The sequence below is a fragment of the Haliotis asinina genome, chromosome 6, assembly GCF_037392515.1.
Source record: "Haliotis asinina isolate JCU_RB_2024 chromosome 6, JCU_Hal_asi_v2, whole genome shotgun sequence".
Lineage (NCBI taxonomy): Eukaryota > Metazoa > Mollusca > Gastropoda > Lepetellida > Haliotidae > Haliotis > Haliotis asinina.
Window position 1 is genome coordinate 60,910,485 of NC_090285.1, and position 23,688 is coordinate 60,934,172.

A 23,688-nucleotide genomic window follows, 5' to 3' on the forward strand; every position below is an offset into this window, starting at 1 on the left:
AAACTTGTCTTACACTTTCAATTTCAGTTCCTCAGTGACATAAAATCTAAGACTTCATCTGAAGAAAGCATGTCTGCACGTTTCAATGTTATACTGATAAAAAGTCTATACCAACTGCTAATGATACCATTAAAGTTTGTTCTTGAAATAACAATTGCTATATGCTGCTGTATGAGGTAAAATACCCTTCAGCGACAAAATAAGGGGGGTGGGGTAGCCTAGTGGTTAAGGCGATTGCTCATCACGCTGAAGACCCGAGTTCAATTTCTCACATGGACACAATGTGTGAAGCCCATTTCTGGTGTCCCATGCCATGATATTGCTGGAATATGTCTTAAAGTGGCATAACACTAAACTAACTCAGTGATAAAATAACTATATCCTTCAGTGACTTATAATTGATCTTCATTGAAGCAGAATGACCATAATTGCTTGGCCAAGTTGCATCAGATTAAAGAGCATAGTGTAGTGTGTGTTTGCCACTTGTATGCTCACCTGTTGAACACTTGCCTTTTCTGTTTTGTAGAATGAAAATCTGTTTAACAGATATAGTAAAATTTCTACTAATGTCATCAAGCAACTGTTTGATGCAGTGCATGTCTCCTTTTCTGTGGTCATACAATAAGTTAATACACAGTAATTCTTCAGATCTTATAACCATCAGATAATATCATTTTTACTGTTCATTGTTTCTTTGTCAGGAATATTTCTCCAATAGTTAAAGATTGTAGTAAGAACAGACAGTGAAGGTCTAATTTTTGGTGTGTGTAGTCAGACTGAATTTGCTAATCTTTGACAGCTGTGGTAATGCTGTAATAATGCTGTAATATCACTGAGTGCTGTGTTATGCAATATTCCCCACTGAATAGAATGTTTCAAGATGCTTGGCTTCATTAACTATAATGTCCCATCTATTCCATTCAGGAGCAAACAGATATACAGACCGAGTACCAGGACTGATTCATGTAAGCTGGGTTGTCTTGGTAACCTGAGCACAGTTCTAGTTTCAGTAGACTTCCATAGCTATCACAGTTACTAATCATTCATTTCATGCAATTCTAGCTTTCTGATATTTTTCTGCAGTTATTCCACTGCCTTTTTGTGGATTTGTTTGAATTAAATATAACCCTAGAATGATCCACAAACTGATAGATCATAACAGTGGTTGGCTGATATACTAGAGAAAAGGTTTGGTTCCTTCCACTGCCATTAGCATAAAAAGATAGACTGAACACTGGTTATGCTTTTCATTATTCTGGCATGTGAAGTGATATGGGGTCTCATGAGCACATTATTCATCCAGTATTCCTTTAGCTGTGTATTGCGACAATACGCCTGTCTGCACCATTCAGACTGAATCCTTGTAACTAAACTCTCATCAGAAGGGGCTAATTAGCCAACAACTTCAGTGAGGCACTTGCCACTTATTAGTCACCATCGATTGGTCTTGAGGAATTATTCAAAGTTGCTTCGGTCAACAAAGAAAGCGGGTTTCTTGAAACTATTGTATTCAAAACAATTGCGTTGAGATTATTGCTAATTGGTTTGAAATTTTATGCTGTATCAGCAACATCTCAGTCATATTGAAATGAGTATGGTTTTCACTCAGAGTTCATGAGGTGTCCATTTCATGTTTGTGATTACATCAGAAACTCCATGAGACCAGTCCTGGTGACAATATGTGCCTGTTCATCCACTCTCGCAACTGGCATGATCTCTTGCTAATTGCCTTATGCAGATCAGTGTGGTAATTATCATTCATCTCGGGATCATTCCAGATTACTCTTTCACCCACCACTAACCTAGTCCTTCCATTAGTCATATACCGTGTCTACATATGATATGTTTAACAGGTGTGTTTTTCATCAGCTCTTCCTCGTGTAAGATTACACAGTATGTAGTATCAGTTTCCTCTTAATTCTTTTTTTGTATTGTAGGATTTAATCCTCATGATAACATTTTACTTTGTAATGGTCACAATTTCTCACCTTTAACAGAACAAATATATCAGCCATTTTAGCATTTTCTACCAGTCACAGCTCAACGGCTGTTTCTTGTTTACAATGTTTATGTTTGATTTTTGTGCAAAGTGCTTGTCTATGTATTGTTTTATTTACATTATGCTCAATGAATTATTGTGTTTTCAGGGTGCCTCAAGTTCGTAATCCAACAGGGGTAAGTAGCTCATCAATCCATGTCTTAAAATGTGTTTCATGTGTTCGAGGTCCCATTGCCAATATCGTCGCCCAATTATAAAGGTTATAATGTTCTTGAGAGTTAAAATGATTTATGGTATCAGGCTCTACCTATTATGTTACAACAAGTGACCAGCTACTTAAAAATGAACAGTTCTGAAAGTAGTTGAACATATACATGTTGTGCTTTTACAAGCTTGACACTATTGCTTTTATCCTGTTATTTTGTTGCCAGATTGTGGGGTCAACGTTCATGCTGTCTTTAGACGTGGCTCTGATAAATCTGGTAGTCTTCGTGACATTGCACAAACTCATGTGACCTTCACCTTTTTGACACTGTGATGCCAACGGACAAATCATCATTGGATTACAAGATATTTGTGACTTCGGATTGTTTTTGATTGATATAAGTATGTACTTGAGCAAGATTATTGTAGCTGAAGTTGACAAGCTGTAATTGTGGACCAGATGAGTGTAGTTCTGTGCATTCTTGCAGACAAGGTCAGCATCTAGACAAGTTGCAGTAACAAACATGAATTTGACAGCAACCCTTACAATATAGCTTGTGATAAATTGACATTCTTCTTTATGAAAGTGAGAGACGTGGCAGTCAAGAATGTACAGTCCTCACTCATGGTCTAGTTAGTGAAAGGCTTGTTGCTTGGTCAAGGTTGTGCTGAGATTGCTATTGGTCCTGTTTGTGAACCACAGCAGCTTGGGACTGTGCAAGCTGCTCATTCCAGGCGCAAGTGTGTCAAACTATTTTACACATGCTACACACTTGAGCAGAGCTTATAGCAAGTGGCAGATACTTCACACAAATTCATTTGAATTGCATTCTTGCTGTTAAGAAGCATTATTTCTTTCATTTGGATAGCAATATTTTTCAAATGTTAAGAACTCTTTTACAAAGTATTATTCACATTTTTAGCCATCACCCAGCACTCTTAGACACCATCATTTGAAAGACACTTGTTGGTATGTGAATTATCTGTCGAGGAAATACTCATGACCACATACAAATTCTAAATAAAAAAACTAAGGAAGTAGGTTTATGCAGCACACCTTACAAACAGAGGAATGGAGAATAGGCTGAGTTAGAGTTTGATGAAATCACCAGCAATTGACACATTTCAACAACATGTTAGTCATATTTGTTTCTTTAGAGCATTATGATCATCAGAAGGAGCAATATTTAGACTTCCAGTTTGCACTGATTTTGTATGTTTGCAAATTTGTTTCTGTTCTTTTACTGCTGAGATTACATTGTACATTGTCAGAAAATTGGTAGTATTGCATCAAAGACGCAGTTTTTCTACTACACAACCCACCATTTTAATAAACTGAGTATATGTTTTTGACAATTATATACTCCAGAGAATTTTCAGAAATATTTCTTATGCCTGGGGATTTTCAAAAATGTTTGTTTCAAGTGATCAACATTTTGAAAAATATGTCTTGTGGAAGTTTGAGTTTAGATTCAGTATCAAACTTGTATTGTCCTTTATCTCCTCAAATATGGGATAGTAGATTCCTGATTGTTTGCTTATATGAAATATATGACGATTAAAAGAAACCACTGTGTTGTTGAAGGCCATACTGGATGCTCATGATGGTATGATATTTGTATTTTGATGTAATATGTGCGACATTTGTTTTAGTTTGTCCACTGTTACCATGGTTACTGTTGCCATGATGCAATCCTCTACACAAGGTATACTGTTTGAGCAATACTGGCAATTTACTACCACAGGCTGTTCAATACTACGCAAGCGTTACTATTTGAATGTCTATTTTTGTACTGAAATGTTCATCTAGAGTGCCTATGCAGTGCAATGATTCTTTCTTTTGTGCACACACATCACCTTCTCTGATCCCAACAAGAATAATGGTCTCAAGAGGATTGTGGTTTTTTAATCGATTTCATCATGACTTGAAAAAGTTACTTCAAATCATGTGTTGTCTTCATAGGTAAATACAGTGACAATGGCCAAACCAAATATCATTACTATGACATAGCAGATGCCAAATCCCAGTTTCTTCCTGAATATATTTTCAGGTTTGAGAGCACCACACCCATTCTTAAGTTATACCAAAGTGGTCTAAGACTTGTGGCAACGATGACCTGCATCACTATAGTCTTTGCTCCTATATGCTGACATGTTGCGATATAGCTAAATAATTCTAACTAACTGTTAACAGCAGACAAACCAAATTTATTCACTCACTTGCTATTCTGCAAAGTGAGTTTGGTCACCACAGTGACTTGGTTGTGAGTGCCAGTCACTTCATTGTCTTGCCCAGACTGGATTATTTAAAGGCTTTGTTCTGGAGTTTGGCTGGAAGAAAATGTTTAAACTAGATAATGGTAATGCACCTGAGACTATTATTCAGATCGGGAATTTGCTGTGACATTCTGTAGTGTTGTAGTGCTAATTAGTTCCTGTCGCTGCTTTTGTTGTAGCAGCACCTAGTATTGAGCCCACTCACTTGTTGATGTTGCCATATGAACCAGTATGTTTGCTTTTTCATGTTATACTAACATATAACTAGTTTTGTAACACTAGTCAATGTTATACTAGTTCATGTTATGCCAATTTTACTTGTACTATTTGTTTTGTTTGTCCATCACAACAGAGTTTAATATATATTATCATTATCCTGCCATGAACAACAACCACACTTGATCATGAGTATTTGAAACCAACGTTACTGCAAGATTACATCTGAAGGTGACATGTAAGAACTCATTATTGAAAATAAAGCTTAGGTTTATACATGCCTTTTAATTTAGATTTGTTTACTCTGATATGTTTGTACTGATTTTTTCAGTATTGATTGGCATATTCATATGGTTGTGCTCAATATTTATAATTATGATTAAGAATTATTTAAAGACTAATGAAACCAAATTGATTCAAGTGATGGGGTGCATGTTTTCATGTTTTCATGTAGATTATTATGATCTGTGCTATTTTTACTTACTTAGCAATATTTTAATGCTAATTTTAGTCATTTTGAAGCCAGTAACACTGTTCAGTAGTAACTTTGATTATGCATGAAATGATGGATGTTTTCAGCAATCTGATGGTCATGTGATGGGTGCAGAAAATATCACATTGCCCAAATACGTGATTGTATGGAGAAAGGCACATTTTGTTGAGGTTTCTATTCAATATCAATGTTTGAGCTTCATACTAAGGTAAATTAATTTGACTGGGTGGTAATTTTGAATTCATTGAAAACTTTTAAATTCACCTCACATTTTATTTCCTTCCTTTGTTTGTAGGAATATATTTGGTTTTCAAATGTGGATTTCCTTCTTATTCACTTTTGTTTGAATGGATGATAATGATTGAATTTGAATCTGGAATGTGCTTCACATTTGTGATAAAATGCATCTGGGTCAAGGTATTGTTAAATTGTTGTATCATAATACAATTAAGGCCTTACTTCAGATATATATGATTACCATGAGGTAATGTCTAAGGCAAGAACCACATATCAAGAAGTCTCTCTGATCATGTTTAGTAACTGAAGGGTTTTGCTGTCATCCCAGCATGTTATGCTACCTCATTAATGTAAGATCATTTCTCTGAAGATCGGATTGTGTCCTCTACATGGGAGATTTTGGGCAATCAACAGCAAGGCTTCAGGTGTCAGCAAAACAAAGACCAGAGAATCTGTTTTTGTATTGGAAACTAACTTTTAAGTACCAGTCCTGTTGTTTGAAATTGTGGGGAAATTGAGCCTCCATAGTCCAGACAGACTGCTAACTCATAGGTGTAACCAGCTTGTGTTGATAGTTTCATTCAGAATCTGGGAAAACAATCGAGAAAAGTAACAATTACAGCAAAAGCAGCTGATCAGACGGTCAAATGATCAGACAGGGATCATTTTACTCTACATACAATTAGTCTGGTCCCCAAAATAAACTAATCCAACCAATGTTTTCATGGGCAGATCCAGGAATTTTTAGAGGAGGGGGTGCAAGGGATTCGAACCCCCACAAGATCCGCCAGTGGTCTTAAATGTACATGAAAACAACAGCTGATAACCAGGAACATGTATCTGAATATACTATAAAAAATGGAGTCGTCCACTGGAACTGTTTTGTGCATTATCTCTGCACCAGCAATCAAATTAATCAGATTAATGTGTACAAATAATCTTCTTCAGACAGAAATACTGATACATCTACACATTTTATGCAAAAGTGGTCGAAGCTACAGGACAGTGGGGAGATTCTTTGGGGAACATATTTCAGAATGTCAGTTGTTTTGCAAGCTGCATTTTGTTGTGAAAATTTTCTTACGGAGTGTAAATGAACTGAGCTGGATGAGACTTGCATGCTTTTCTTCTTGTTCAGTGTGTGAATGTATCTGATTTAGTGGTGCTAGCTTGTCTCAGAAGGTCTGTATCAGTTCTCCACCTCTTAACTCTCATCTCAACATTACAACAGGTCACAAAGATTGTCAGTTCACCTTGAAGACCCTAAGTTCTTTTGTATACTGTACCTGCAATTCAGAGTTACAGCCGTAGTAGGATGTTAAGGTAACGTTAGATGAATCGGTTCAGGAATAACAAAGTTGAGGTATATGATGTTATCCACCAGCTCATTCTACAGATATGGTGTTTGGTTTGTAAGGTTAGAGACCACCACTAAGGAGACCTGTTTTACGTGAAGCTGTTGATATTCATACTGACTGTAAATTATTGCTATTCCATTAAACCTTTTATGCTGTGAGTCAGTGTTGTGTTTTTGACTGTGTTTCGTACTTATCAAACCACAAATCATTGAACCGTTAAATATGTTATGATGCACACATGTTTGAAATGTGCGTTCAAACCCGATTATAATTCTAGTACCATTTTTAGTTGTCCTCCACAGTGAGGAGACACTGTGTTATATATGAAACACTGTTCAAGGCCATTTTAAGCCAAGTACAGTCCTCCATTCTAAGCTAAGGAGAGAAAACCAATCATGTGAACAAGCTAACTTTTTTAACAGCTGTGGAGGACACTAACATCCTGCTTACACACAAAGGGCTGAACTCAGTTTTACCACCACCTTATTTTTTCTCATTAATTAAGGTGAATGTCAAGAAGTTTGACTAGTTTCCGAGTTGTTATCTTAATAACCAGTGAAGATCCAGGTTCGACTATATCGCCGCTAACCATGTCTGTCATAAGAGTTGACCATTGGGATTTTCAGGCTGGCTGACTTGGTTGACACGTTTTCGGTTCCCAGTTTCATAGATCGATTCAGACTCGATTATTCACAGACCACTGCAATATAGCTGAGTTTGAAGTTAACGTAGACTGTTATCTTAAACATTGATTTTTATCGATTCCCCAGTTTCTTAACTGGCCGTTGTTGTAGTTACCAAAGAATACACGGAGCTGGTTCGAATATTAACTGACTATGGGTATTACTGCATGGGTATCAGTTGAATTCTACCTGAGAAGGTCTGTACTATAATTGGTCTTAAGCAGTCCATGCATGTCGTAAGAGGCAGTAACTGGATCGGTTGGTCACTGACTTCGTTGATACATCATCGTGATGCAGTTGCATAGATCGATGCTCATGATATTGGATGGCTACTCGATGGCCTAGTCCGGACTCTAAAATTTACAGACCGCCGCCATATAGTTCAATGCCAGAATCCATAGTAGCATGTTCCATTCAGTGATTTGTGTTATGGGTGTCTGAATCGCGTTCACAGCTACAGTCTGTTAGTACACTGTATTCGTAAGGTATTTATTCTGCCACAACAGGAACCGCAACCCATTAGTATCACTGTTATTTTACGCCCACCCACGGTGTTTTGTTAGTGATGAGTAATTAAACTCACATGATACACGATCACAACAATCATTAACACATTTCGCGGGTTCTTTGGACAATAGTTTGATACTGGAGGTCTCTGCTACATCAGACGTCCCAAACCGAGACCATGGCTCTCAATATATACCGTCAATAAAAAGTTCGGCGCCTCCCAGTATATATTGCCAATACAGGTTGTCCCATTGGAAATCTTTCAGGAAAAACAAGTATGATAATTTGTTTAGCACTTTTGGTTTAAAAACAAACCGTTACTGAACTTGTCTTATACTTGAAACATGATGTATGTGCATTTTGTTTTCCTCAAAAAGGTTACTTTTTTAAGCGTGAAAAATTAGAAATGACTGTTTTAAGGTCACGTGATTGTCATTTTTGACAAGTGAAACCTAAGTTGTACAAGCAGAATAGAAATAGTTATTTTGCTTTAAGAGCAGTACCACCACATTTTTAACAATGTTTCCTTTAATTGTAAAGACAGATGATTATGATATCCCTAAATCAGTTACCAGATGAACCTTCACTAAATATGGATGGTCGTCACAGTTATTTTAGCCTAACGTTTCCGCACCTTCACGTCTTAGTTTTGAAATCGGCTGGTGTTTAACATTTTTTTCTAGGTATACATTTATGGTAAACTGATTGTTCCGCTTAGTTTGATATAAGTAGAGTCACCAATTGTTTGCCCAAATCAGTTATTTAGTTATTTATGTAGCTCTGATTTCATAGTTGAACACGTAGTCCAAACTGTCTCTTTTCAGCAGAACCGTAAATCCATCTCAAACATCAAGAAGCGTGGTTAACGAATCCGGATCCGTCCACTCCAAGATAAACGTTAGTACATTGTGGTGAATTCAGCCGTCCAGAAATCATAATTATAGCCGTAACATATACTTAGAACCTGGTATAATGTCATTGTTTATAAGTTTAAGATAAACTCTTAAAAAACGAAACGCAAAAAAGCAATTTTTGAGACAAATTGTGAACGAGTTTATTCCGGGTAGTCCTGTACATTTGTAAAACTTTGTGCATTCACTGAAGAAGATCCAACGTCTACAAAGCTGAAGTCTACGGTCACTAGGTGAAGGTTATCGTCACTCAACGTCAATAACCTGCATGGCGAGGTCTGCCAGATCCATTACGGACACGAGTTGATCCATGTTGTTGGTGACGATTCCATAGCCTTATGGTGGATCTTGGGTGGACATTCAAAGCTCTGGCAACATCTGATCGAGATTCACCTGCTTCCATGCGACCTATGGCGTCGTTGCGGCGTGCTTCATTCCACAGGGGTTGGAATCTCTTGTTTGGACATAAATTCAGTATTGTATGTAATGAGTGTAGCGGTAGAATTTCCTGAATAATCCGTTTCTTCACCGATTTCGTTCAAAATTTAAATATATGTAAATTGTAGCATCGAAAAACATTATATGCGATTGCAAAAGTCTAGATTTATATTTTTGAAAAATATTGTCCAAATTCGAAGCCCTGTGCTTCATTCAGTCTGGGCATCACTCGAGTGTCGGTGGCTCAACACTGTGCTATGGAAACCGAAAACCGTTAACGCTAATGCATACATTTCTCTTTAAAATAAAAAAAGACATTCCTTTTGTATTTCTTTTTTATTATTTATTTATTTATTTATTTATTTATTTTTTTTTTTTTTTAAAGAGTATGTCAAATTCATTTTCCTCCGATCCCACTTCCATTTCCTCTCTACTACATACAACACCCTTTCCACAAGATCACAATGTCAATGTTTGAAGTGGGGTGAGGCTGTTATAAGGGTACGAACAACAGTGCTATGGCAACGCTAACATGAATGCCACTGGGTCAGTTGATCAACCGTTTAAGTGAGCTATAACTTACGCTTCACGTCTGTCATGAGGAATGAATGCCGATACGTCGTCAGCCAATATTCCTTCTATACATGTACAGGACAGAAAATAATGTACTATACTAAATGTGGATGACACCGAACATTGATTGGCTATCCGTATTAACGATCTATTTTAATGAATATCGGGTAATAACATATCAACTTGAGAATTTTATTTGTATCCAGAAGTTAATATGTTAGTATGCATGCCAAACGTTTTGTCTACTAATTTACAAAGCTATAAAATGGCAACATTCTTCACATCTAGTCGCGAGACTTGCTCAGACAATTCAGTGACTGGTTTCATCATCATTTCGTCCGTGTGTGGTGCAGACTAAATTCAAAACAAACAACAAAAGGGTTATTTGTTGGTTATGTATTTGATATCGGTATCATATAGTCGTGTTTTGGATCGTCAGTCTACAGTGTTAAATCCCAGTTCGCCTTTTTCATGTTTTAAAGTTGTTCAGTGGCATATTCGCGGAACTGCTAAACGTCGAAGTCCCACATCACTCCATGTGATGTCACTGGAAAATGTCTGAACCCCGTCATGAGTTCGAATTCTGATTCTGACACTATGCTCTTCGGTGTCACCAAAATAGAAACGTCGCATATGTTTATCACGTCGGGCTTTTAGTTAATCAGTTCACATGACGTTGACACATGGTGATTAAAGCTGCCTTTACTTAGTTCCCTTACTCACTTATTCATAAGGGCGATAGACTCGCCTAGTTGGTAAAGTGGTCGCTCGTCCCGCCTTCACGGTTCGTTCACCGGAATAATGCGTGAGCCTGTATCTGGTGTCAGTAGATCACTTACTGATTTGTACAGTCAAGGGCAGTTATAACACCAGAATGAAATTGCGTGTATCACCTCGTGACATAAAAAGTTATGGATTCTTGTTAGGTCAAACATTCTACAGAACGCAAAATACATATAGTCAGGAGTAAGTAACCCCTGTCACACGCCATACAATTAGCCCAATAGCCGAGATTGTGTATCTATGACGGAGCCACAGCACAATGTCTGCTTGGCAGGTGATCAACTCAGACTTTCAGAGAGAACAGATCGATCACCATACCAGGATCATAACAGGTCACCACTGAAAACAAAGAGAGTGTTGTTTACACTTGCAAATGGTCCTAACGGTTTATCGGAGACGCTAGTCCCGCCACCTTTTTGTGGTAAACAGTGGGTTGGAAATAAATAGGTCGATGACACAACAAATAGAAGTGGTAGGTTGCCATTCATTTCTTCGGGACATACAGGCAGTGGCGGTTTGCTGTATTTCCTCGATTAAAACAGGTTGTAGTTTAACGCTACTTTGAACAGTATTCCAGTTATATCACGACATGTCCGCAATGTAGGAGCAAAATCAAAGAGGTCATCTATGACATTTTAAAGTCGATTTCAATTCCTTCGTTTGAAAATCAAGATGCCTTAAATTAACGTTCCCGTAGTGAAGATGGACTGTTGTTCAACAAACAGTCAAACAGATACAATTATGAGGACTAAAGAGTATTTTCAAGTTCATATTCTTTTGCCCAGCACCTCCGCTCTACGTGTCAGAGCTTGTCAATGTTGAACTTCGTGATATTCTGACCACAATACCTAACTGTTTCAACAGCTAACACAGGGCCCGGTAATTCTATTCGTAGTGAATTAATATTTGAATGATATTTTGGGATGTTTTACTTCGACTCATTTATGTTATGACAGTTTAGAGATTATCTGAGCAGTGAAGCCAATTAATCTGTGATTTTATTTTTGTTTGGTTTTGGTGAGTGTAAATATAAAACAAATGGACATTTTGTATGAAACAAATTTATTTTGCATCAAACAGTGTCTGAATCTGGGACACACTGCTGTACTTTGACCATCAATATTGTCTGACAACGGGTTCAAATCGATCACGGCAAGAGGTGCATGATTCGGCCCCGAGGATTGCAGGTTTTACCAGAGGTGGACGGGTGACTTAGTCTTCCAAGACGCGGAAATTTGCTGTGCAGAGATGGGTACGCCTCAAACCTTTGATCACGGATTCGAATTCCGGTTCGCCCAGATGAGTTTCACGCATTTGTCCAATTCACCTGACACCACGTTACATACCTGTGATGTTTTCATTCACCCACTCATCAGTCAGAAGATATTTGGCGTGCTGAATATCCACAGTGTCGAGCCATTTCACAACAGCTTGCAGAGTTGAGTTGGGCTTTACGTCAAGAGGCATTATTCCAGCTATATTGTGACGAGATCAAGTTTGCATTTATAACCATTTCAAGTCCAAGCTCCATAAGAGGTATATTACAGATAATTATTTAAACTAAACCCCGCCCCCCGCGTGGAAAGTATAATCCACAATATGACATATATTATATGTATGTATCGTTCCAAGCTGGCCCTAATCATGGGCTGAGATGGCCATGTGACTTAGTGGAGTATGTATCCTACATGGTGAAAACTGCTACTTGTCTAGGGGTGAGATGGCCATACACCTTAGTGAAGTATGCATCCTGCATGGCGACAAGCTGTTACTTGTCTAGGCGTGAGATGGCCATGTACCCTGGTGAAGAATGAATCCTGCATGATCACAAGCTGCTACCTGTCAAGGGGTGAGGTGGCCATATGCCTTAGTTGAGCATGCATCCTGCATGGTGACAAGCTGCTACTTGTCTAGGGGTGAGATGGCCATACACCTTAGTGACGTATGCATCCTGCATGATGACAAGCTGCAGTTTATCTAGGGGGGAGGGGGGGAGATGTCCATGTACCTTAGTGGAGTATGTATCCTGCATGGTGAAAGCTGCTACTTGTCTAGGGGTGAGATGGCCATACACCTTAGTGAAGTATGCAACCTGCATGGTGAAAGCTGCAGTTTATCTAGGGGGGAGGGGGGGAGATGTCCATGTACCTTAGTGGAGTATGTATCCTGCATGGTGAAAGCTGCTACTTGTCTAGGGGTGAGATGGCCATACACCTTAGTGAAGTATGCAACCTGCATGATGACTAGGGGGGAGATGGCCATGTGCGTTAGTGCAGTATGTATCCTGCATTGTGTTAACTTGCTCCAAGTAAAAGGGTGAGATGGCCATGTACCTTAGCGGAGCATACATCCTGCATGATGACAAGCTGCTGCTTATATAGGGGTGAGATTGCCATGTACCGCAGTGGAGCATGCATCCTGCATACGGACAAGCTGCTGCTTATCTAGGGGTGAGATGGCCATGTACCTCAGTGGAGCATGCATCCTGCATAAGCTGCTCCTTATCTAGGCCTGAGATGGCCATGTGCTTGTGTTGAGTACACTTTCTGTCTGACACCAGCAATATTTAAAGTGATATCTGAACCAGCTGCTTGTCACAACACAAGCTGTTTTAGTGAGAACACTGACATATACCATTCAAAGTAAGTTGGAGATACTGGACTTACAAGATTGATAAAATGAAGATGATGTAAGCATGGAGGAAACAGATGATGAAGAGAAATTAAGGGAAAATGTGACATTTGCAAATGCTTCATCTGTATAGATACATATTACTTTTTGTCATACGCACTGGCATTGGCTAGGGGTATGCTTGCAAAATGGAATGTCCTCTACATTTTTCAATGGTATACTATGAAGCAGTTTAACACGAAGGTACACAGTAATACTAACTTAGCCATCCAGTCCTCATTATTGACCCTTAGTACCAACTATGGCAATAGTAACAACTGCCATCTTTTGACATGTTAAACATCTTTTAGTACAAGCTGTCAAGGTTGAAGATCTACAGAGAATGTTTTCTATTCACAGAGACATAGCCTTATTTGCATGTCACTGTAGAAGTACTTCTTATTCAAACTTTTAAGTGAAATCATTATATGCACTGAGTATGCAAATGGTAAACAAACAAGAAACACAGAATAGATATTTATTTTGTTTATCAATCACCATACATTATGATGAATATACTCATATTACTATTAATAATATAAATTTGGCAATTCATGATCTGCTATCAATTTATTAACCACCCAACTTAACATTTTGTGCTCAAGTTATGGCGAAGTAATAGTATGAGAATATGTACATCAGTGCTCTGTAACACCAGCTTTCAATATTCAGAGTAACAAAACAAATAACATCAAACACAACAAGAAGAACACATTCACTGTGTAAAAGGTGGCTATTTTACCCCAGTTCCCTGCACAAGTAACCAGTTAGTCTGCAACAGGTTTAGAAGTACCTTTGGGCTGTGAGATCACATGACAGGGAAGTGAGACATGACAGAACATCCAAACCTTTACACTGCCTGTGTCTTCTGCAGTTAGCATAGCTAGCACACCTGACCAACACTTTCAGAACCGTCATATAGTCTTGCAAAATACAGAAACTTGAATAGAAGAATACAATCAAATAATGATTGCTGGCACATTTCTGCTAACTTGTGTCAAATAGTTCCATGATTTTCATAAACAGTGCTTGACAAAATATACACAATTACTATCTCCAAAACCAAATGATTACATGATCAGAACAAAGTAACAAAATCTTGTTTCTTCAGAAGAAACCGACTTTCAGTTTCAAGCATAGTATCTGTTTGGCTGATGTCAGCTTCATCTTCTCTCTTCACATGCCGGAATGGTTCTGTTGAAGTAAGGCAGTAGATAGTGGATTCAGTGACAGATCCAATTGTATGATCAAATCTTGCCTTCCACTCACATGGAGAGCATCTGTCCATCACTGACTGCACGCTGGATGTTGGCACCCCAAATTCAAACACATGCTTCACATCAATGGCACTCATCTCGTAGTGTTTGAGCATCTGTCTGGCTGCTGAGCCAAGTGATGAGTGAGGAAGACTCAGAAACAACTTCAACATGGACACCATCTCCAGCACGTTCTGAAGCTTTTCCAATTTTTCCAGATTCTCTTCCAGTGACTTTGACATTGACACCATGTTTGTCAAATGAGAAAGAGTGGTCATGTCGGATGACAAAAACGCATTGATATAGTCTCGTTTTAACTTCTCAATACCCATCTCAGCTAACAGTTTGATTGGAGTTATTCCCTTCAACGGAGGAACCATCATCCGACCGACATAGGAGTCTCGGACAAGCTGTGCCATGGTTGTGTGGTTGTTGTTATGGACCATTGGTTGAACCCTTCCACTACTGAGACAGTTGAAGATATACTTAAGACTGCTCTCAAGATCCGAGAAGGCTGAACAGCTTATCAGCACCTTCCATAGATGGTCTGTGAAATCTAAATCTTGACGTTCCTTGAAAACCAGGTTTTCTAGTGGCGAAATTACATCAACTGACTCATCTTCGTTTTCCTCCTGAACAACTCTGTCACCCTGTTGTAGCTGCTCGATTAGTTTCTTCACATTCTCAATCAGTGGGATGTCACTCACTTCCCCAATCCAGTTGACGTCCCCAGTTGTAACAGAGGAAACAAAACTCTTCAGCAGAGTTAGCTCTTCATAGAAAGAATATGCAGGACTCCTCATGTCACCTACAAAAAAACAGCAACCATGTGGAATAAACATTGTCCACAATCAGTACTTATGCAAATCAGTATCAACAGGCTTTGTTATGTAATACTATACTATACAGTAATATTCCAGTTCTAAGGCAGTGGCTTTTAGATAATCCAGTTATTTCAATTATAAATTGTTAGTTGGGTCTAATAACAACTGAGTAAAAGTAACTTCCTTTTCTTGTGTGAGTTTAAACATATATTACTATGTTTACTAACAATGTTGAATATTAATGGCCATGTTTGCTGGCAGATCATCTATGCCAACAGGGAGTTATAACCATGCTTATACTGATAACTAAGAAATATAGGTACCAGCAGTAACTGAAGCCTTGATGAAAGCTGCAGCATGAGAAGGCGGTTTCTGTAGCAACAACGTTGATCTTGCCCACTCAAGGTCAACAGCCAGTGACCCTTGGTAACCAACCATGTCATCCCTGACAGAGTCAATCACATTGTAGCGAGCATAGCAGCTAGTATCAGACAAGATGGAGGAACTATCAAAAACAATTTCTCTTTTCAAATCTATATTCTTGTCTGACTGCGTCACTGATGAAATCCTTAAACCAGCTTTACCATCAACATGTACAGGTTGGACTCCTCGAATAATTGTTGACTTGATATCAGACCCATCGCACAGCACCCAGAAATCTGGTATGAGATCAATATTCTCATTCCCATTGTTGGTGTGATTGTTTGTGAAATAGGTAGAAAACATAGACAACAGGCACCTAGCTTTCTGGTTCGAGATGCCTAAATCCCGCCTCTCTTTCTTGCAAACCTGATCTATATACTTTGGTGAAGATACAGATGATGAGGGTGAATCAAAAGCAGACAAATCAACATATGCCTGTAACTTCAATGGGGAGCCATCCAGATCCAATGAATTTTCTTTTCCGTTCGTTGATCCAGTACTTCCCTTCTTCCTTTTTGGGGTGACAGTTTGACTTTGAGATGATTTATAACTATTCCGAGAGATGGAAACATCCTGTGAGATATCAACGCTTTTTCTGTTGTTTATATCACATAGTCTTCCCTTATAAGCAATAATTGACGATCTGTCACATGAAATATCAAGATAATATGTCATTGCGTGATTCAAAACGCCGTTGGTTGACAGTTTACCCTTAGGCTGGTACTCGAACACAATGCTATTGTCATATTCCTGGGAAGTCCTGTTCTGAAGTATGTTTCTGAAAGTGTCAACAAACTTAGATATCACGTTTGGATTCATTTTCTTTTCCGATTTTATCCGCAGTCTGCTTCCCACCTTGTTTGAAAAAGCCCGCAACTCTGAAGCTCCCGACACGCCTCACCACATGCCCTGCAGTTGAGTTCCAAGTCCGCACAGACACTTGCAAAATTTTAAAGACGATGTTTTGCCAAAATAAATGACACCAAGGCAGCCGACCTGTCAACACATGCACTTATTTCATGTTTTCAAAATATATGATGTTTGTAGTTTTCAACGGTAAATTTCGGAACAACCGGAAATCGGTAGCACAAACATGGCGGCTGATTTTAAGTGAGTTGTGACCCTAACATTAACACGTGGTTAATATTAAATAAAACTGGCAATCTAGATTAGATTGAATCGACGTCAAGGTGTGTAGCTGAAGTGAATTAGATGTCGTGTATGACTTACATTTTTAGGTAACCGAAGCAAATGTGTTACAGTTTCATTCATTTATATTTTTGCAACTGTGGACAATTAAGTCAAGAAAACACGTTTCTCGGCATTGGCTGCTGTTGCCATGATTGAGATTCTGCATCTATCTGTCTTGTTCATTTGTAAACCTACAAGCCAATATTCATTTTCAGTTGATTCAACGCTTAATTATCACTGTAAAGTTTCACACTCATCAGAAATTTACTTTTTGTAGGACAGCTCACCCAAGAGAATATTACAGACGATTTTTGGTAAGTAATAACAGTGACCAACAATCCAGCACATATTAACCAACTTCCTTTTTCCAAGACTCTAAGGGCAGAGTGGTTGTCATACTGTCAATCTTGTTTTGGTTTTTTGTCAGGAGAAAGATGTCAGACCTGATGGCAGAGAGTTAGGGGAATTCCGTGCAACAGTTCTGAACATAGGTAATTTCTCAATGTTATCAGATTGTTAGCAGAAAAGCCGTGAAAGGACTGTACATATATGATGAGAGTAGCAGAAGTTTTAAACATCAACATGAGTACAAGTTTACATTATGTATGAATTGTAGGAATATTAAGATGATTATTATGCTTATCATAAACATAATAACATAAGCACAGAGCAGCTGATTAATTTTGTGAGTATTCCATGTTCTTCAGTCAATGCTTAAACAGATTTAATGCACACCAGTTCAGCAATATTAGTGAAATATAAATCATTGTTACTCACAGATTTTAGAGCTACTTTGAGTCAAGTAACTCTTTAGTTTGCTGCAAATGTTGATGATAATTTAAACAGCAACAAGTTACATTATTCTGAAACCCATGAGTGAAAAGTGTTTTGCCATGCTGACTAGTGGTAGAATGATAGTGTTTGCTGATCTTGACTAGTTGTTGGTCTGTGCACAGCAGGTCTATTTGACTTTTTATCATTACAGGATGTGTTACAACAGCGGAAGGCTCATCCCTTGTCAGACTAGGAAACACCACTGTCATGTGTGGGATAAAAGCAGTAAATAATGCTTCAAAAGCTTTCTCAAGTTAAAAAGAATTGGTCATATCACATGCATCATAACTGTTGACCATGATCACTACCAACTGGTTCTACTTTGGTTGTTGTGAAGGACATTATTTATCGACAATTTCTTGAAAAGCATATTATTCTGTATCACTTAATGGAATACAAATTCATGTTAAGGATGTCATACTACTACATTTGTGGCTTCAGCAGTTTTCTTTTCACAAGACAAAAAAGAACTTGTGAATTCTGTTTCAGGAACTTGCAACCCCCAAAACAGATGCACCTAAACAAGGCTATATAGGTGAGTATCAGACAATGTAGGTGAATGAATATCTACACAAATCACAACTTTCCTGGAACCATGTGTTTGATATTAGTATTAACTGACTGAAAAATGTTTCTGTAAGTGAGTGAGTGAGTTGAGTTTTACGCCGCACTCAGCAATATTCCAGCTATATGGCAGTGATCTGTGAATAATCGAGTCTGGACTAGACAATCCTCTGATCAACTGCCTAAGCGTCGATCTGTGCAGTTGGGAACCAATGACACATGTCAACCAAGTCAGTGAGCCTGACCACCCGATCCCGTTAGTTGCCTCTTACAACAAGCATAGTCGCCTTTTATGGCAAGCATAGGATCCTGTAGGCCTATTCTACCCCAGACCTTCACGTGTCTGTTCCTGTAAGACTTCCCCTCACTGACAAAAGCCTTTACAATGCAGATTATTTATTACTTCTAGCTGATGTTACTCAAGATATTTTATTGTTGAATAAACTTCCTTTTATTAAAGTATTTATATATTTTCCATATCATGACTCATACTATTTGCTTCTCCCTACCCCGCTCCCTCCTTTCTGTGTTATGTTCCCCTAGAACAGAAAAGAACAGAACAAGGCTATTCATCAACCGACTCTTTCTCAAGCGTCATCAGTGGTTCATCAGAGCCTTGTCACAGTCTCAAACCTTCATGCAGCGTCATGTCTTCACACAGCCACATACCTTCAAACAAACCTTCATGTAGCCCACATACATTATACAAGGAGGTATACAGTGAGCAAATCTATTTAATAGCAAATGTAACTAGACAAGTACTATTTGCTATTCAATAAAAACAGCATCAACAGCATTTGGTAGTGAAACCATCAACACAGTCTGATGATAATCATTCGGTTTATGAAGATTCTTGCTCTCCTGATTCATACTGTATCAAAGATTAAGACATCGATTAGCTGACTATACTTCTAATGAGGTCTAACTCTCAGATTGTGAAGAATCTTGAAGCATCCTTTGCAAAGACCACTTAGATTTAGGGTATGCCAACACATTCTTTCAACCCAAAGAATTTTCAACTTCAGTACACAAAGACTTTCTGCATGGTGCTAGATATTGATGATGATAGGAGATAAGGAATTAGCGCAAGATACTAATTCCAGAAGGTCTTTCTTTGGACTAGCCTGGCTGATGCTATACACAAGGCCAAGTTAAATGTGTTGAAGAATCCTCATTTGAACTGGGAAAGAGTTAATTTTCTTTCATAGATGGTTACACACAAGAGTAAGTATAGGTTCATATCATATCACTTTAGTTCTACTTCTTGAGATCTACGAAAACTATGACGTTTAATCTCAAATTTCAAGCAGTCGAACCTCCTTATGTAACCCTTACTATGTAAACCATGCGAATGTCCACCATCCTTGATGCTTGTATTCATCGTGTGAATACAGAAGTGGTTCTAGATTCTTAGAACAAAATGCAGATAAATTCACTACAGACAACGAACTCCATGTACAGACAGTCAATGTAGAGAACTCAATTGAGAAGTAATTTTCTGGCATTCAGAAGGTCATGGACAGAAGATTCCCTGCCCACCACTAACTGATGAATTCAAACAAATTTTATCAGTCAAAATAAGGGGCATTTTAAGTCTGAGCAAGACAGTGTTTGTAGAAGATATATATAGAAGACTAGTTTGATTAATGTCAATGAGTTTGGAGAAATGATTGTCATACAGAAATTGTAGCATTCTCAACATGAGTTTTTTTGCCACTGTTGATGATTCAACTCTTTTATTTTCAGTACCAAATGTCGAGTTGTCACCCTTGTGCTCTCCTCAGTTCCGACCAGGCCCACCAGGGGAACAAGCTCAAGTGTTGAGTCAACTTATGGCTGAAGTTGTTTCTAGGTAGGATGTCCATGACGAGTAACTGTGAAGAGGGACAAAAGAGCCCAAATAGGTGACTTGGTAGATGGTGGGGCTGTAAAGACTTAGTCTCCAATTGCAACATATGTCATATTTGGGATTTCACTTTCTTAGTAAAGTACAAATTCTAGTACTTTTTTTGGTTGAGTCCCATCCGGGATTCGAACCCGCACCCTCAGAGTCAGGCACCTAATCGCCAGCACACAAAGTCAGCCGCCTAGCCCGCTCAGCCACCGCGACTTCCACAAAAATGAAAGTCGGACAACTGGTAGTTTAGACTGCGTACTTTGTGTACCCCTCTGATGAATGTAAATTGGCAGGGCTCCCACGGCCGAAAGCTATGATTACACGATGCCATTTAGAAAGTGGTCAAATGCAACATATGTCATATTTGGGATTTCACTTTCTTAGTAAAGTACAAATTCTTGTACTTTTTTCGGTTGAGTCCCATCCGGGTGCGGGTTCGAATCCCGGATGGGACTCAACCGAAAAAAGTACTAGAATTTGTACTTTACTAAGAAAGTGAAATCCCAAATATGACATATGTTGCATTTGACCACTTTCTAAATGGCATCGTGTAATCATAGTCTCCAATTGTTGAAGACTAAAAACTAACAACTAGCGATGCATCGATGGTATGTGTGACAATGTTTAGTTAAGCAATTGACTTCCGTTGATACACAGCACAAAATACAGGAAGTACCAGATTCGCTTACTTTGATTTATTGCTAGATGCTTGTTAGCTCAGGTTATTAAGAGAGACTGAAACTACTTAGGCTTGTTTTACGATCATTGAGGAAATGACTTCAAATGAGATAATTCATGGAGAGAAAAGTTGGTTCCAATAGACTGTCGTAATAGTATGTTGCTTTAGACTATTGCTATCAAGATAGTTGTTTCCCTCTCCATAGTCCCCATCCCCCCCTAGTAGATAGATAACCAAATTTGGTCATTGCTCAAAATTTCTGTCACTGTAATGTATGATGAAATTCAGCTATTTACTCAGGTTACATTACACTGGGTGTGGGGAAAATTCTCACAATTGTGAGTCATATACCAGATTTACACAAAATGTGATCCTAGGTCGGAACTATACTGATGCTTTTACTGTGGTTTGGGTAGCTTAATCATTGCATCATGTGAGGATTTCATATTGGTAAAGACTCATGTCAGTGTCACTAGTATCTATGGCTGGGTTATCAATGGGTTGTTTGTTTCAGCTCAAACTGTATTCATTTAGAAGATTTATGCATCATTCCCCATAAGGTAAGATATTTGGATCAGTAGAGTTTACTAAATCTGATACTAGAGCAGCAGGTGTACACATTTTCTTTTGTCAGATTTATCAAGTGAGTCTGTGAAAAGGTGTACTATAGAGATGTGTTTTTCATTTTCCCTCTCTTTCTGGCACTTAGTGGTCTGTCAGATTTGTAAACCAAAACATGAATTTCTCCTCAGTCTGCATAATACATCTGATTATGACTACATGTATGTAGTTTCACTTATCACTGTATGAGACTAGTGACTATGGCAGAGTGTAACTCATGTATCTTGTTGTCTCTGGACAGTTGGTATGGGTGTTACACTGTGACATGGTGTGCCTTAACTACGACGGGAACATCACTGATGCCTGTGTCCTGGCACTCCTCGCAGCCTTCAGAAACAGTGAGTCACATATCATTAGAACGGTGCCAAGCAGACATATCAGCTGCAGGTACACACTGCAGTGCATGAGTTATCATGCAAGCCTATTTCAAACCTTAGTTGGCTTGCTCATGTGTTATCGCCTCTTGCCAAACAACTATTTTGCTCATCTGAGCAAGGTCATGAGATGTCTTATGTCAGATGATCGTCATCATGGTGTACTGAGAACCAGGTTTGATCTGGGCCTCCTCCAATCCTGACAGCAACAGCTAGAATTTAGGCAATAAATCACCAGCAGGAACCAAGCTACTGAATAATAATGTAGCTAGCTGTCGAGGCTTTTCCAGTATTCTCCATTACATGGAGTAGCATATTAAAAAAGTTTGTTAATGGATACATTTTGAAGTCTGCCAAGCTTGCATTCAGCTTAGCTTGTCTCCTGTTGTGAAAAAACTATTGAAAGTGATGGCTTTATGTCATGTTATAATACAGGCCTAGTGAATGTAAGACAGATTACTGTTTAATAGCAAAGATGAAAAGATACATTTTAAGCAAAGAGATGTGTTTTCTTGTTGCAGCCCAACTGCCAGGTGTGCAATTCAATGAGGAAACAGAAGAGGTGGAGACTGACCTGAGGAATACAGACCCCCTGCAGCTCCGAAGTCTCCCAGTCTCAACCACTTTCAACTGCTTTGATGAGTGAGTGTTCCTCTCTTATTGCTGGAACATCTTCCACCTTAAACTCAGATTTGAGTCATATTTCCTCCTATAAATGATGTAACTAATCATTGGTGTTCTTTCAGCCACATCCTGTTTGTGGATCCTACAGCAGACGAAGAGAACTTAGCCACTGGAATGATCACTATTGTCACTGCTGCTGACAAGATGTGTATGCTGCACAAACCAGGTATGCCTAGCAGTGTATGTAAACAGCCATTAACTATGGCTTGCTGTTCATACTATCAACCACTGGTTTGCTTGTCTAGTATTTTTAAGTGTACAGACCACTGTGATGTACACAAATAATGAAATCTGTGATGTTGTGTGAAAAAAATATGAATTCGATACAGTTTAGTTTTTTTGTGTTGTGAAATAATATTTGCTTTTAATGATATATACCTGCCCTGAAACTGATGTATGTTCTCTGACAGAAGTGCTGGTGTTTGCAGGTGGGAGTCCCCTCACTGAGAGTCAGATCCAGCAGTGTATCAACAGAGCAAAGGCTCGCAGTCAACAAGTCCTCAAACTCATTGAAGACACCCTTGTTAGTGTGGACAGATAACATTAAACGTTAATTACTCAAAACTGACTTGTTTTAACTTGATGCTCCGAACTGGCTTTGGAAGTATGTTGTCCTCACTGTTATAGGTGCATAATGGCAGTTTACATACATAGCAATCATACGTTATAGTGAAAATCTGTTCTAGGCATGGCACACCCAGGTTGCCATTTTTGATAACCAGAAATTATCAGATATTGGCAGGTAAACATACTGTGTTCTCTGTGTGAAGCTATGTAGCCAGCAGATTTTCTTTGGAGCTGAAAACTTAGTGTGACGGTTCTAGTACAAGTTAAACTCAGTTTATCATGTGATCATGTGTCCATGCTTGACACTGAAAACAAGGATGAGCTCATCTGTTCTGTTATGGCAATACTTGATTTTGAATTATTAGCCAGTATTTTGAGTGAAGCAACAACAGTGGAGTGTTTTTCAGTGGGCTGTCCATCTGACA

At 38.5% G+C, this 23,688-nt stretch overlaps 3 protein-coding genes across 14 annotated transcripts in view; 2 read left to right on the forward strand and 1 right to left on the reverse strand.

Annotated features, from left to right (window-relative positions):
• LOC137288053 (trichohyalin-like) overlaps positions 1-6,942 on the forward strand; it is a 28,493-nt gene extending 21,551 nt beyond the window's left edge. For all 12 annotated transcript variants that reach the window (XM_067820428.1, XM_067820424.1, XM_067820418.1 and 9 more), the window contains 3 exons: positions 925-965; positions 2,148-2,175; positions 2,431-6,942. The gene's annotated coding sequence lies outside the window, so the exon portion shown is untranslated. The remainder of the gene's footprint in view (positions 1-924; positions 966-2,147; positions 2,176-2,430) is intronic.
• Positions 6,943-13,810: 6,868 nt separating this feature from the next.
• LOC137286552 (protein zwilch homolog) lies at positions 13,811-16,774 on the reverse strand. The gene is made up of 2 exons (XM_067818477.1): positions 15,753-16,774; positions 13,811-15,413 (listed from the first exon to the last, which is right to left on the reverse strand). Exons 1-2 carry the CDS (start codon positions 16,669-16,671, stop codon positions 14,428-14,430), a joined length of 1,905 nt encoding a protein of 634 aa, XP_067674578.1. The 5' UTR covers positions 16,672-16,774; the 3' UTR covers positions 13,811-14,427.
• Positions 16,775-16,924: 150 nt separating this feature from the next.
• Positions 16,925-23,260, forward strand: LOC137286558 (exosome complex component RRP43-like). The gene is made up of 11 exons (XM_067818482.1): positions 16,925-16,962; positions 17,321-17,357; positions 17,471-17,534; positions 18,029-18,102; positions 18,367-18,412; positions 20,188-20,293; positions 21,532-21,577; positions 21,880-21,976; positions 22,534-22,654; positions 22,759-22,862; positions 23,125-23,260. The coding sequence occupies exons 1-11, from the start codon at positions 16,946-16,948 to the stop codon at positions 23,235-23,237; spliced, it is 825 nt and encodes a 274-aa protein (XP_067674583.1). The 5' UTR covers positions 16,925-16,945; the 3' UTR covers positions 23,238-23,260.
• The last annotated feature ends 428 nt before the right edge of the window (positions 23,261-23,688 follow it).